The following is a 13,530-nucleotide window of genomic DNA, read 5'->3' as shown; positions in this document are numbered from 1 at the left end:
TTGTTTTATTTTTCCCTCCCTTCCCCTATGCTCCTCTGTTTTGTTTCTTAAATTCCACATATGAGTGAAATCATATGATAATTGTCTTTCTCTGATTGACTTTTTTTGCTTAGCATAATACCCTCTAACTCCATCCATGTTTTTGCAAATGGCAAGATTTCATTCCTTATGGCTAATGTTCCATCATTTATGTATACCACATCTTCTTTATCCATTCATCTGTCGATGGACATCTGGGCTCTTTCCATAGTTTGGCTCTTGTGGATATTGCTGCTATAAACATTGGGGTGCAGGTTCCCCTTTGGATCACTACATTTGTGTCTTTGAGGTAAATACCTAGTAGTGCAATGGCTGGATCATAAGGTAATTCTATTTTCAACTTTTTGAGGAATCTCCATACTGTTTTCCAGAGTGGTTGCACCAGTTTGGGAAGTTTGCATTCCCACCAACAGTGTAAGAGGGTTCCCCTTTCTCTGCATCCTTGTCAACATGTGTTGTTTCCTGAGTTGTTAATTCTAGCCATTTTGACTGGTGTGAGGTGATAATCTCATTGTGGTTTTGATTTGTATTTCCCTGATGCTGAGTGATGCTGAGCATTTTTTCATGTGTCTATTGGCCATTTTTATGTCTTCTTTGGAGAAATGTCTGTTCATGTCTTCTGCCCATTTCTTGACTGGATTATTCTTTAGGTGTTGAGTTTGGTAAGTTCTTTATAGATTTTGGACACTTTGGGGTACTTTATCTGATAAGACATTTGCAAATATCTTCTCCCGTTCTGTTGGTTTTTTGTTTTTGTCGACTGTTTCCTTTGCTGTGCAAAAGTTTTTTATCTCAATGAAATCCAGTAGTTCACTTTTGGCTTTGTTTCCCTTGCCTTTGGAGACGTGTCTAGCAAGAAGTTGCTGTGGCTGAGAACAAAGAGGTTGCTGCCTGTGTTCTCCTCTAGGATTTTGATGGATGTGACATAAATATATATGTCTTATTACTACTATTGTTATCACTGTGATTGTGGAACCGTTTCAGAGTTAAGTTGTAAACCTCATAACCCTTAACCCTTCACCCCAATACAGTATTTCAGTATGTACCTCCCAAGAATAAGGGCATTCTCTTACAAAACTAGAAGTCCCAATTATCAAATTCAGGAAATTTAACATTGATAGAGTACTATATTAAGTAGTACAAATTTCCTGAATTAAATTTCCTGAATTATCTCATATATCATCCATATTCACATTTCACCAAACGTTCCCATAATGTGCTTTACAGCAATTTTTAAAAATCCAGGATACGGTCCTTTAATATAAAAAAATACTTTCTCAGCCATGTCATTGTTCGGAAAGACAAAGAATTTTTGAAGAGTGCAGGCCAGTGGTTTGTAGAATACCCCTCAATTTGGGTTTGTCTGGTTGTTTTCACATGATTCGTTTTAGGTTAAACATTACCAGGAATGCCACATAATGATGTTGGGTCCTTAGTGCATCATATCAGAAGCCATATGATGTCAATTTATTTCATTCCTGGTGATTTAAATGTTAATCACTTGGTTCAGGTGGTATCCATCAAATTTTTCTACCTTTATCCTTTGTAATAATTTGTAGGGAGATACTTTGTTAATAGCCTATTCCTCAACAGATTTTCACTCATTAATAATTTTTGCCTAAATCAGTTATTAATTTGGTGAAAGTAAATCTTTATCATGGAAAAGGAAAGATTTTTCTCTTTTAATCAGTTGTGTACTTCTGTTTGGTTTGAGCTCCTGTGAATGTGAGTTTTCCATACTTAATGTTGTCATTGTGTTTTTATGTGTTTTTACCTCCCAAGGCCATTTCTCTACCTATTTCCTCTGGTTTCTATCCCAGCCATTCTCCAGATACTTTCTCAGCAAAGATTTCCATGACAATAGATAATTCTTACTTCTGTTGCTTAATTTTGCAGCCACATATGACTTAGTTGACCATGTCCACCTTCTTTACAACATTTTTCTTTTGGCTACTGCAAGTCCACCTTCTCTTGGTTTTCCTCTTGCCTCTCTGGCCATCCCTTTCAGTCTCCTTTGCTGGCTTTTCTTGCTACTCAGTCGTAAAATGTTGGAGTTGTTTAGGATTCTATTTATCTTAGGATCTTAACCATTCTGCACATTATAGATAATCTTTCTGGTAGCTTAGATTGCCACATATGTGCCCTTAATATTAAATTGTGAAGAATCAAATTAATTTTATCAGTATCTTAACACTAATTATATCTTGGAGGGATTATGGGTGATTTTTATAATTCTGCCATTATTTTCCAGATTCTCCACCAAAAAACACGTTACTTTAGTACGTCTCAAATTCAACCTGTCCACTATGTAATTCATACAAATGTGTTCCTCTTCTGGTATTCTCTTTCTTAGTGATTAGACCCACCAATCACTTGGTTGCTGAAACCTTTACTGTACTCTCTGTTATCCTTTGCTCTTTTTTCTGTTATACAAACTTTCAACCTTAACCCTCCAGCATGTAGTCAGGCTACAAGCTTTGTCAATTTTACCTTATAAATACTTCTCTAATCAATTTACTATTTGCATTGCTACCATTCTGGGCCAAGCTACTGTCATCATCTTACTTTTCTTTTTTTTTTTTTTTTTTGAAGATTTTATTTATTTATTTGAGAGAGAGAGAATGAGAGATAGAGAGCACGAGAGGGAAGAGGGTCAGAGGGAGAAGCAGACTCCCCGCCAAGCAGGGAGCCCGATGTGGGACTCGATCCCGGGACTCCAGGATCATGACCCGAGCCGAAGGCAGTCGCTTAACCAACTGAGCCACCCAGGCGCCCTCTTTTTTTTTTTTTTTAAGATTTTATTTATTTATTTGACAGAGAGAGACACAGCCAGAGAGGGAACACAAGCAGGGGCAGTGGGAGAGGGAGAAGCAGGCTTCCCGTGGAGCAGGGAGCCCAATGTGGGACTCGATCCCAGGACCCTGGGGTCATGACCTGAGCCAAAGGCAGACACTTAATGACTGAGCCACCCAGGCGCCCAGTCATCATCTTACTTTTCACTATACCCTTTCTTACATTTTGAAATTTGAATCATACACACGTTTTACTTGATTGGAAAAATACTAGCTAAAGGTTTTAAAGAGAAATCCTAGTAATCATAGGCATTCAAAACGGATAATCATCAACTTAGCATTGATTATTATACTCAACTTCATAGGGAATTATAAAGTTGGATATCCTGGGTAAATGAAAGGCAGACTATCAGTCTGTCTTTTTATAAGTTCTGTTTCAAAGTATAGGGTTTAAAAATTACTTAGGATGTAACAGTGATTCTGTGCTGTCCTGCTTTGGGCACCTGTGCCGTTTCAGATTTCAGTGAGGGACTCAACATTTTCCTAAATGTTAACTCATTTTTTTTTTTTTATTGGGGTGGTATAGGTAGAGATGGAAGATTTTGATGCAAATATCGAAGAACAGAAGGAAGAAAAGAAAGATGCAGAGGAAGAGGAAAGCGAACTGGTAGGAGACAGACCAACCACTTTGAACAAAGTGTCTCTATTAAAATTTTTAAGGGTTTAATCTCAGATCTATGGTCAGATTACTACTGTTGATTTACACCTTTATGGTAAAAGTTTCCATAATCATCTTCAAGGAGACATTTGGATACTTTTTCTTTTTCCCCTGACCAAAAGAACCCTCTGCTGTGTTGTTACACGAAAATTTTAAGAATGCTAAGAAACCCTGTACTCACTCATCTACTTGTGGGTGGCTTTAGGGGAGTATACTTTTTAAGAAAATAAATTACATATGAAAGGGCATTCTTACATTCCAGCAGATATGTGGTACAGCCTACCCAACATATGCATAATTGTCTCTTCTTTGCTATGAGATTTCAAAATTGAGTTTCTGTCAACTGAGGCAGAAGAACTTCTAGAATGAGGAGGCAGAGGGTTGCCACTGACTGCTAGATTTGTTCTTCTGCATTTTATCCTTTTAAGTGATTGGGGAAATGATTTGAGTGTGTAGGCAATGCATTTTGTTTAGGCTGATTAGAGGCTTCCGTAGTGTGAGTTCAAAGTTCCCGTGTACCTACTGTAAATGCTTTTGATCACACCTCTGTAGAGATGTTTGCCTTACCCTGTCATTGAAAAATATGCGACCTGTAGAATTATGTTACTTTTCAGTGTTTGCTAATGAGGCACAGAGATTAGCAATGCCTTGAAACAGTATTGCTTTTTTAATTCAAAATATTATTTGGTTTATTTACTACTTCAGCTCTTGCTAAAGCTGCTTCTCATATTCTTCTGGAAATGTACAAAGCGAGAACCCTGATTCCTACCCCTAGAGAATACAAACTCTCTAAGGAGTGGTCCCATCAAACCCATGTGTGATATAGAGGACTCTGAAAAGAAACTGTGTGTACATAGAGATGGTGTCAACCTCTACATTCCTAGATTTCATATGTGGATTAAAAAATAAGCTTTAAAGTTAATTGCATTTGAGTCTCAGTATGTTTTTTCTTTAAACAAAATATTTTTTCTTAATTAGGTTGTTTTTTTTGACATATATGATCTAGAACATAGGCAGGAAGTTCATTTAAAGGCCCACGCTGTTCTGGAATATGGCTAATGACCTCTTCAGCTACTTGCAGCGTGTGTACTAGAAAGATCATGTGAGAAGTCTATAATGTTAGCTTTCTGAAGTTCCGTCTTCCTTTTGTGGAGATTTCAGTTCAGGATATGGTTCATAACATCTGACTTGTTTAGGTGAAGGTCAAAGCTCGGAACTTTTAATGAATGTACTACTTATTTTGAAAAGTGAAACACACTGTAATACTCTATTATTACATCAAAAAACATGGCAAGGAAGCCTTAGAACTCTACCCTGCTGGACTATCTCTTTTATTTCCAAGTGGCCTAACATTTTAACCAGTGAGAAGATGATACAGTTTTAAGGAAGAACAGGGTGGTTCCAGCAGGAGGAAATTAATATACTCATTTTGCTTATCTTTATGTTATAAAACTTCTCTTAACCCATTCAAAAATGCCGAATCCAGGTCTTCTACTATTGGGTTCTATTCCAAGAGTAAAAGATTCTTGGAGAATTTTAACCAAAGGGTTAAGAGCAAGTCTAATGTCATTCAGACCATTTTAATGGAATTCTCAATAAACTTTGCATTTTCTGCTTTGTACTGATCACTGCAACTGGGCGAAATCTAAACTTTTCTTGGTTAAGAGAATCCTTTTGGGCGATCATTGGTATGATATTTTTCCTTCTTTAGTGCTTCAGTGAACCTAGTAGATATGATTCAGAATCTATAAATATGTTATTCTAGTGCTGCTTAAGGTTTTCAGGTGATTTCTGAGATACCACTTCTACAGATCTCATCAGTACTTTTAGCGCCATCACTTCAGCATAGCTTGTCTTGGTTTGTTCTAGAAATGTATTTGGGAAAGATGGTATGATTTATAATCTGAAGTACTACCTGATAAGTTGAAAGTGAATTATTAGTCTGACTTAAAGACTGGAAGTGTACCACACCTATAGGTTTCCTGGAAGAATTATGATGCTCCAGTACTCTTACACAGCAGCTATTGTCATGAAGCGTTCAGCATCCTTTCCAGCCTACCTTTGTGTCAGTCTGTTCCATGAACTTGGATATTCCCAAGAGTAGAGATATTAATTCTTAAAAGAAGATGCTGACACCTGTGATGAATCTGTTCTATATAATAAGCCCTATTATTAAAGTTCTGTATGCTAGGATCTAATAGAGAACAGAGTCCAAGTGAAAGAAAAGAGGAATCATAACCGTACACTCGCTAGGTGAATAAGCCAAAAGGATTACTACATAGTTAAATAGGTATATTGGGAAATTTGAAAATCGTGTGGGACTTTGTTTGAAATAAACCACCCAGGTCTTTTTTTTAAGTAAATAAAATCTAAATTGCCTGTGGAGATTTCTGGTTTTTCATATATTAGGAAAATGTCATTTTAAAAGACATTGAAAATAATCTAGGTTCCAACCAATGAAAAAGAAATGCTGTCACATTGACTCAATAAAAAACAGCCTTTGTAAGATCTAACCGGTAAATGGGTTGAGTCATTTTTAAATGAAGTTGGAACTTCATAGTTGTGTTCAGTGATAACCATGTTTTCTTCTTTCGAGTACTAAAAGTTACACTGCAATATAAAGTAGCTGTCTTGAAGAACACTCTTTGTACCTCATGGCTACTATCACTTGAGAATCGCAGTTGTATTTAGAAAAATAGCTAGTTATTATAAATCCTCTGCTACTCTGAATGATATTAATACTAGCACAGTAACGACCGTACGTTCTCACCATATTTGCTGTCCAGCTGTTGTTCGGACTACAACTGTGTGTCCTGACCTGTAGCTGCCTCAAAGCGCCTTCATGATATTATTTTGAAGTGACTACTCTGAAATCCGGGCAGTGAAGTTGGGTGAATTGGGTAATTCGGTTTCTTCAGAGATAATGAGACCGTGTTTTCCCTAAGGATATATATATATACATATATATATATAAAACTAGTGAGTGGAAAGTGAATCCGTTCCCAGTTTTAATGCTTTTCCAGTTCAACAGTGATATGCATGTATGTGTCTCTTTCTAACCCTTCGAGCTTCTCTCTGTGTGCGATTTAGGGTTACATTCCGAAAAGCAAATGGGAGATGGACACATCTGAGGCCAAGCTAGGTGGGTATCTCCTTTTTCCTGTTTTTATATGTGATACCTGATGGTAATGGTCATAGATCTTTCTGCTGTAAGAAGAACAAATTTCCCCAAATTTCTGCTTTAAACCAAGATTTTTGGCCTACCTTACATCCTCAGTCTATTTCGCTAGCTTTCAGTTTAACTAGTTATATCTTGTGACAGAGTGAAAGAATATTTAGAAGAATTGCCTTCACTATCACTTCAAGGTTTTAGAGTAAGCGGAAGTGTGCTGAATTTAGCAGTAAAATACTGTCACTTCTAAAATCCATTCTGTTATATTAATTAGAAATGTTAGTGCTGATGAGATTTCTGCTTTTTTAAAAGAATATTTAACTGCAGTCCAAAGCTGAACCTGATAATGAATACTTTGGGAAATAATAGCAGTAATCATAATAAATATTGAAGTTTAAACATTCATTAAAAGGCAGTTATTTTCCTTGTATAATAAGAGTTTCTGGGTGGGGGGAGGTAGGTATGTTATTCAGATTTTTGAGGAGCCTACTTTTTAAGATTCTTTCCTTCAACTTGTTTTTAGTGGCAGATCACAAGGTAAACTGGTTAAAATTACTGTCTAAATCAAAAGTTGGAGTTGCTTAATGTGAGGTTGTCTGTCAAGCAGAAAATCAAACATATCCTCTAATATTTCATGGTAATAATTGCAAAACGTTTTTTCTTTTCTTTTTTTTTCCACCTCACTTAAAGAGAATCGTTTATTACGTTGATTAAGATGTATTAATAAATAATCTAAAAAAATGAGATAAGGACTTTTTGGAAGATTGACCTTACTAATGTATGAAGTATAACTGTCGGTCTCTGCGTTTCTCTTCTAGTATCATGCTGTTACTCCAAAACTGAAGTAACCATCTAAATATCTTAAGTTCATAGAACAAATCTGAGTCATTTAGCTGCTTCACTGTTTGGGATACATTGTGTTTCTGATGTAAGAGGAGTGCATTTTACACAAGTTGCAAAAGTTTCTGCCTTTTATTTTGCCCAGCTGATCATGTTAGCAATTGATGTTCACTAGGTCCTATGTAAAAGGTAGTTCCATAAACTTTAGTATTACTCCATTATTGGGATAGGTGTTTTGATATAAAGTCTAGGATTTTTTTCTGGTGTGTGGCAGATGAACATTATATGTGCTTACTGACGTATTCTTAAACTAGTCTTCCCTCTTTGGGAAATCTTAGTGATCTCTTCCTCTGAACTTTTAAAGCATTTATAAATGTTTAAGTGCAATTAAATGTGTAGGAAAATAATAATCACAAATTAATTTTTAAATAATGCTTTAGATCTGTTTATTTTGATATTAGATTAAGTCTGTTTGAAGTTCTATACTATATTTTGAGAATAACCTGTAATACTGTAACATCATTTCCCTCTTCTGGTTCTCTAAGTAGCAGTCACATTTTGGGGCAAAAAGAGATCATAAATAAAGAGACAAGAGGATTGTTAAAGTGATCAGTATTTTAGCTAAGCCCATGATGTTCAGAGGCATCGTGTAATATATGATCTATAATAATGCTTTTTTAAACTCAAGCCAGTCCAGTTTCTATTTTTCTTTCTAATTTCTAAAGAGAAAGGAAAATGGAGTTTAGCTGTGATGAGTATTCAAGAAAATACGATATTAAACTTTGTCTTGATTTCTGGAAAAAATTCTGGCCTGTCTACCATTTGCTTCTCAGAAAATGCATTTTATGCAAATTCAGTCCATCTTAATGAAAGAGTGTTAGGCAATTAATTCCAGAAATGGATTTGTTAAATAAACTGTTTCAGTTAAAGGCACTGAAGGTCTAGTAATGAGTCTAGAATATAAACCCACCATGTTTGCTGTTGCTGCTGCTGTTGTTTTAGTAAGAGTGACAGTGATGTTTCATATAATGACCGACACCGTGTACCACTCCGTTATCTTGAGAGCTAATCTACCTGTGGAGGAAGGCAAAATGAGTGTGAGCATTCTTGAAAGTGCTAGCTTCTTTGAGATTGGTCCATGTAGCCAAATGAGACGAAGATTTCTTTTCTAAAACATGAGGTGCTTCATCAGAGAATTAACCTATTTATGGTGCCTTCCTTATCATAACAAATTCAATAGATTTGATTACCAGGTACAATTAATTTTTCTGAGTACTTCACCAACATTCTTAAATTACTTTTGGTAACATGATTATGCAAGATGGAAACATACTAAGCTTCATCAGTGTCACACATTGAGCCAGAAGAGCTAAATCTGTACCTGGGGAGTTTTGATTCACAAATGAGTCTGCCAATGAGAAAGTACTTGTCTTCCTTTCGTGCTGCTGGTTAAATCTCATTGCAGATTCTTGATCTGTGTTCATTAAGTACAGTGTGCAGTTCAGCCGTTGTTTGAGTGATACATCAGAAGTGGTGTAATTATAGAAAGATTCAGAACCGGCCTGAAATACATCTGGCATGGGTGTTGTGGAGTTGTTAACGGCTGCCTGTGGCCCACTGCAGTTGCCCCTGACTGGCCCCTTCTCAGCTGGGACACAGGCACCCTAATATAAGGGTGGGTGTTACATGCCACATCAGATACTCGGATTCGGCATTGAAGCTACTTAAATTCGGACGATACGATTTTGGTTTCTCAAATTGTGAGAAACCAGAAGAAGGTTTGAGAGTGTTATCCTAATGTAGGTTTCTCCATACCAAGTACTTTTGCTTTTCTCATCTGTCATTTGTCTCTGCTTACCGATTATTGTGTATTAGCCTTCTACATGTCAGGCAGTTTCATCTCTTCACAGTTGGAATGCAGTTATTCATATAGGCACATAACCCTTGTATGTTTACCACGAACAAATTTTCAGAAACACCATTTGTGTTTAGAAAATGCATAGATGTATCTGCAAAAATTTTCGGTTGTACTGTATAATATTTACTGTTCTGAAGATGTGGGAAAATTCTGCGACCCTGCCAGGTTGGATGTTTAAACCTTCATCTTCATCTTAAAACTTCATCTTTTGAAATTCAAACCTCTGAAAATCATTAGTATGGGTGTATGGGACACCAGCCGTCTTCTGTTAATTAACACCCCAGATTCCTCTTCCCTCACCTTATGCCATACATCTGTGTGTTTGAGTTTTCAGGATGCCATGTGGAAGAGGTATGAACCTTTCTTCAGCCCCAAGAAGGAAGCTTTAAACATGCTGTGCACAATGAAATTTCAAATTAAACATTACAAACAAGGGTGTTTAGACTAGAAGTACATGCTCTTCTGATCTTCCATGTTGCAAATATGGGACTCCTGGTCTGTAACTCCTGTCACATACCCAGTGTCTGAGGAAATGTCCTTGCAGTTTTCACACTTGCCCTTCTGCATTGCTGCCTTGACCATGCTCTATTCTTGGAATTCAGATATGAATTTTTTCCTTTGAAATATGTTAATGTCAAAGTTGATCTTAAGTTTGGAAATCCTCTGAGGTTTATTTACTAAGTGTGTTAGAGCTTCCTACTCTTCTAGTAATACTGTATGCTGTGGAACTAGAACAGTTTTATTGTTTGTGGGACTTCATTGGTTTTCTAATACCATAATCTTTGTCCCTGTGCACTCAGGGGATCACTTCCTTAAGAATCTGTATAATACAGCCTGTCATACACACGAAGATAGAGCCATATGGTATAGCATGTGATTTACGGAGGAGATTAGGAAACTGTTTCTGTTGAACTCATCCATGTTAAAAGTTTTTCCAAAGTGATAATGATAAAAATTTATTGAGTTTTGTAAAGTGTTGTAGTTTGCTTGCGGATTTTTCAGTAATATTGCTTTTATGGGGGAGGGTTTTAGGAAATAAAAGCTTTGCCAAGTATGTGAAATCTTACTGGTTTTTTAAGCCTGTATGGTATGGTACAATTAGTTGTGTGTGAATCTTTTACATTTGAAGCATAAACTCACCCTCTCTCCTGCCACTGCTTCCTTTTCATATCAAGTTCTCCCCAACTTGGTGCCTAACAGATTTTTATCATATACACACCCTGCACCCTTTATGGAGTTTAATGAAGTGTGGTTATTGTGTATTTCTGACGTTTTTAGGTTTTCTTTTATTGACTTAATAATAGTGTGTGTATATAATCACAGATGATTCAAAGTTTAGTGATTGAGCATAGCTAAAAATATATATAACTCATATTTCACATAGGGAATTCAAAATCAGTATTAACAACCAATTAAAAATGACTACACATTTTCATTGCGTGTTCTTGAAGACACCTAAACTCATGTCTCATAATTTCTGAATCTGCAATCTCTCTTCATTTAATTAGTTACAGTTTGGGGCCTTTGGGAAGCCTAGCCCTCTCAGATTGAGGATTCAGAAAGAAAATTTAGATCTGGTCACTTGGACTGACTAGCTCTTAGCCTCAGAATGGTCAATAGCACTTCATAGTATAACCAAAGAATGTGGTGATTTGTACAATCAACTTACTCAGAAACATTAACTCATGGCGAATCCTCGCACAGTGGTCAAAATCCCAAGGGGCTATTAATCTAAAACCTTTTTAAACATTAGCTTGGCTCATTAAGTTGTTGGTACTACCTACTTTTCATATGACACAGTATCACACATGATTGCATATCAAGTGGGTGGTGTTAATATTGTGTTAAAGAAAAAAAAGAGTGGAAGAAATAGCCTTTAGAAAAACCCGTCTTCGCATTTTTCTTCAGAACATGAGAGCTGAAGTGTGATTTGGTGGGGTGGGAGGCCAGGAGACAAGTGACTTTTCTTGCTCTACCCGTATTTGTGACTTAACATTGTAATGTAATGCCTGCCAGTATGAACACCAAATAAACAATGGAAATTGCACAGAACTATTATCTCAGCCACGAAGATAGTTGGGATCTGCAAGTGGTGCTGCTCTCAAAAATGTGGATCTGCCCTCTGACAGTGTTCCAGACTTCTTTTCCTTTGTTTGTGTGTTGTGTGCAAACTCACACTCTTCCTTAATGCTACGGCTCTGTGTTTGTCCCTCAGACAAGTTGGATGGCTTGAGAACTGGTACTAAAAGGAAACGTGACTGGGAGGCAATTGCCAGCAGAATGGAGGACTATCTTCAGCTCCCTGATGATTATGACACTCGTGCTTCTGAACCTGGGAAGAAGAGAGTAAGACACTTTGTCAATAATTGCCATTAGATGAAGGGCTCCTTTAGGCATCTGGTTTTAGAAAGTTACAGGCAGATAAGAATATGGATGCTATTTTGTAGAGTGATTTAGTTTATACTGTATCATATTACAGATCAAAAAAAAGGAGTCAGACCTTACAAATTATCAGATTAAAATGTACAGGTAACTTCACAAATGGAGAAGAGAATCTCATGGCCAGCATGTTGTCAACCTTAACGGAGTTTGAAATGGCCCTTTGTGCTGTTTTGTCATGGGGCAGAATAGCCAGGTGCAGAAAGAGAATCTGTGGAGTTCTTTTTTTTTTTTTTTTTAAGATTTATTTATTTTTATGAGAGAGAGCAAGGGCAGGGGAGGGGCAGAGGGAGAGAGAATCTCAAGAAGACGCCCTGCTGAGCACAGAGCCCAACGACGAAGGGCTTGATCCCACAACCCTGAGGTCATAACCTGAGCCGAAATCAGGAGTGGGATGCTTAACGGACTGAGACACCCAGGTGCCCCAAGAATCTGCGGGATTTCTTAATGGATTAGGTATAGAAGGTCCAGGAGTGGATGGAACCAAAGGTGAATCTTCAGGGTTCTGACCATAAGCACTCCATGTGTCGGGTGCCCTTTAATGAGTCAGAGAAAACGGGGGGAATCCAGTTTGAGACTAAAAAATGAGGTCAGTGAGGGACCATTTAAGTTAGAAATGATAATAAGACACAGGACCTCAAAATTTAGAAATTCAGGTAGAGGTAAATGTTTCAAGAAGGAAAGAGTAGTCAGTTGTTAAATGATACAGAGAAGGCAAGTAAATTGGGAGCAGAGAAATGGCTATTAGATTTGGCAATGTGGAGATCATTGATGATCGATCAGTAATCAGTCAAGTTTTCTTGGAGAGTTGAAGGGCACAAGCCAGTTTGGAGCAGACTAAAGAAGTAATAGGAAATGAAATACAGAACAAATGGAGACACCTTCTTGATGAAGTTTTGCTGTGAAAAGCAGAGAAATGTAACCAAAACACTGTATAGGCCTTCCACATAGACATCAAATTCAGGAAAAGTGACCTTTGTGTATATCCTTTAAAAAAAATAACGAAGTAAAAAAAGATCATATTATATATGATCTGGATAAGCCTTTTCTAGCTAATTTATCTTGATCTTTCTATGTAAGTGTATACAGACCTACCATTCTTTTTAAATAGCTGCATAATATGCCACTGTTTGGTTGTACAATTATTTATCAGGTCCCTTATTGGTGGATACTGATGCTATTTTCACTGTATTGTTAATATAAATAACTGTTGAAAGTCATGGTGCATCTGTTCTTGGCATCGTTTTGAAAGTATATCCCTAGGGTAGATAGCACTAAAGCTACAGTCTTATAGAGTATGATACATCATTTTGACAAATACTGTGAGCTTTTTTTCCAAAAAGGTTACACCTGTTTATACACCCACATGTAAGTAAATGCCTGTTTTTCTACACTTGGACCAAAGGTGCTATTATCAAACTTTTAAACTTTTGACAGTTTGATAGGTAAGACAAAAATGGGATCTGTTTGCATTTCCTTAATTAAGATGAAGTTGTGTATCACTTCTTTATCTTTACACATCATTTCTTTTCTATGAATTTTTTCAGTACTTTTAGTATTGAAAGAGTATTTATTGTAAGAGAATAAAAATGCCAGTAACACTTCATTACAC

The 13,530-nt window shown here is 36.7% G+C and overlaps 1 protein-coding gene across 2 annotated transcripts in view; it reads left to right on the top strand.

Annotated features, from left to right (window-relative positions):
- Window positions 1-13,530, top strand: part of YLPM1 (YLP motif containing 1) — a 73,665-nt gene that overhangs the window by 47,918 nt on the left and 12,217 nt on the right. The window contains exons 17-19 of one of the 2 annotated variants that reach the window (XM_028093896.2): window positions 3,418-3,498; window positions 6,640-6,691; window positions 11,695-11,825. In XM_028093896.2, coding sequence (XP_027949697.2) covers window positions 3,418-3,498; window positions 6,640-6,691; window positions 11,695-11,825 — 264 coding nt within the window. Of the gene's footprint in view, window positions 1-3,417; window positions 3,499-6,639; window positions 6,692-11,694; window positions 11,826-13,530 lie in introns of those variants that run through there. The other variant, XM_028093969.2, reaches the window with a different exon arrangement.

This window comes from Eumetopias jubatus, unplaced genomic scaffold, assembly GCF_037043125.1.
Source record: "Eumetopias jubatus isolate StellerSeaLion01/CBP00866 unplaced genomic scaffold, mEumJub1_p1.0 scaffold_7, whole genome shotgun sequence".
Classification (NCBI taxonomy): domain Eukaryota; kingdom Metazoa; phylum Chordata; class Mammalia; order Carnivora; family Otariidae; genus Eumetopias; species Eumetopias jubatus.
Note: the sequence above shows the minus strand (reverse complement) of the source record. Positions and strands in the feature narration are given on the sequence as shown.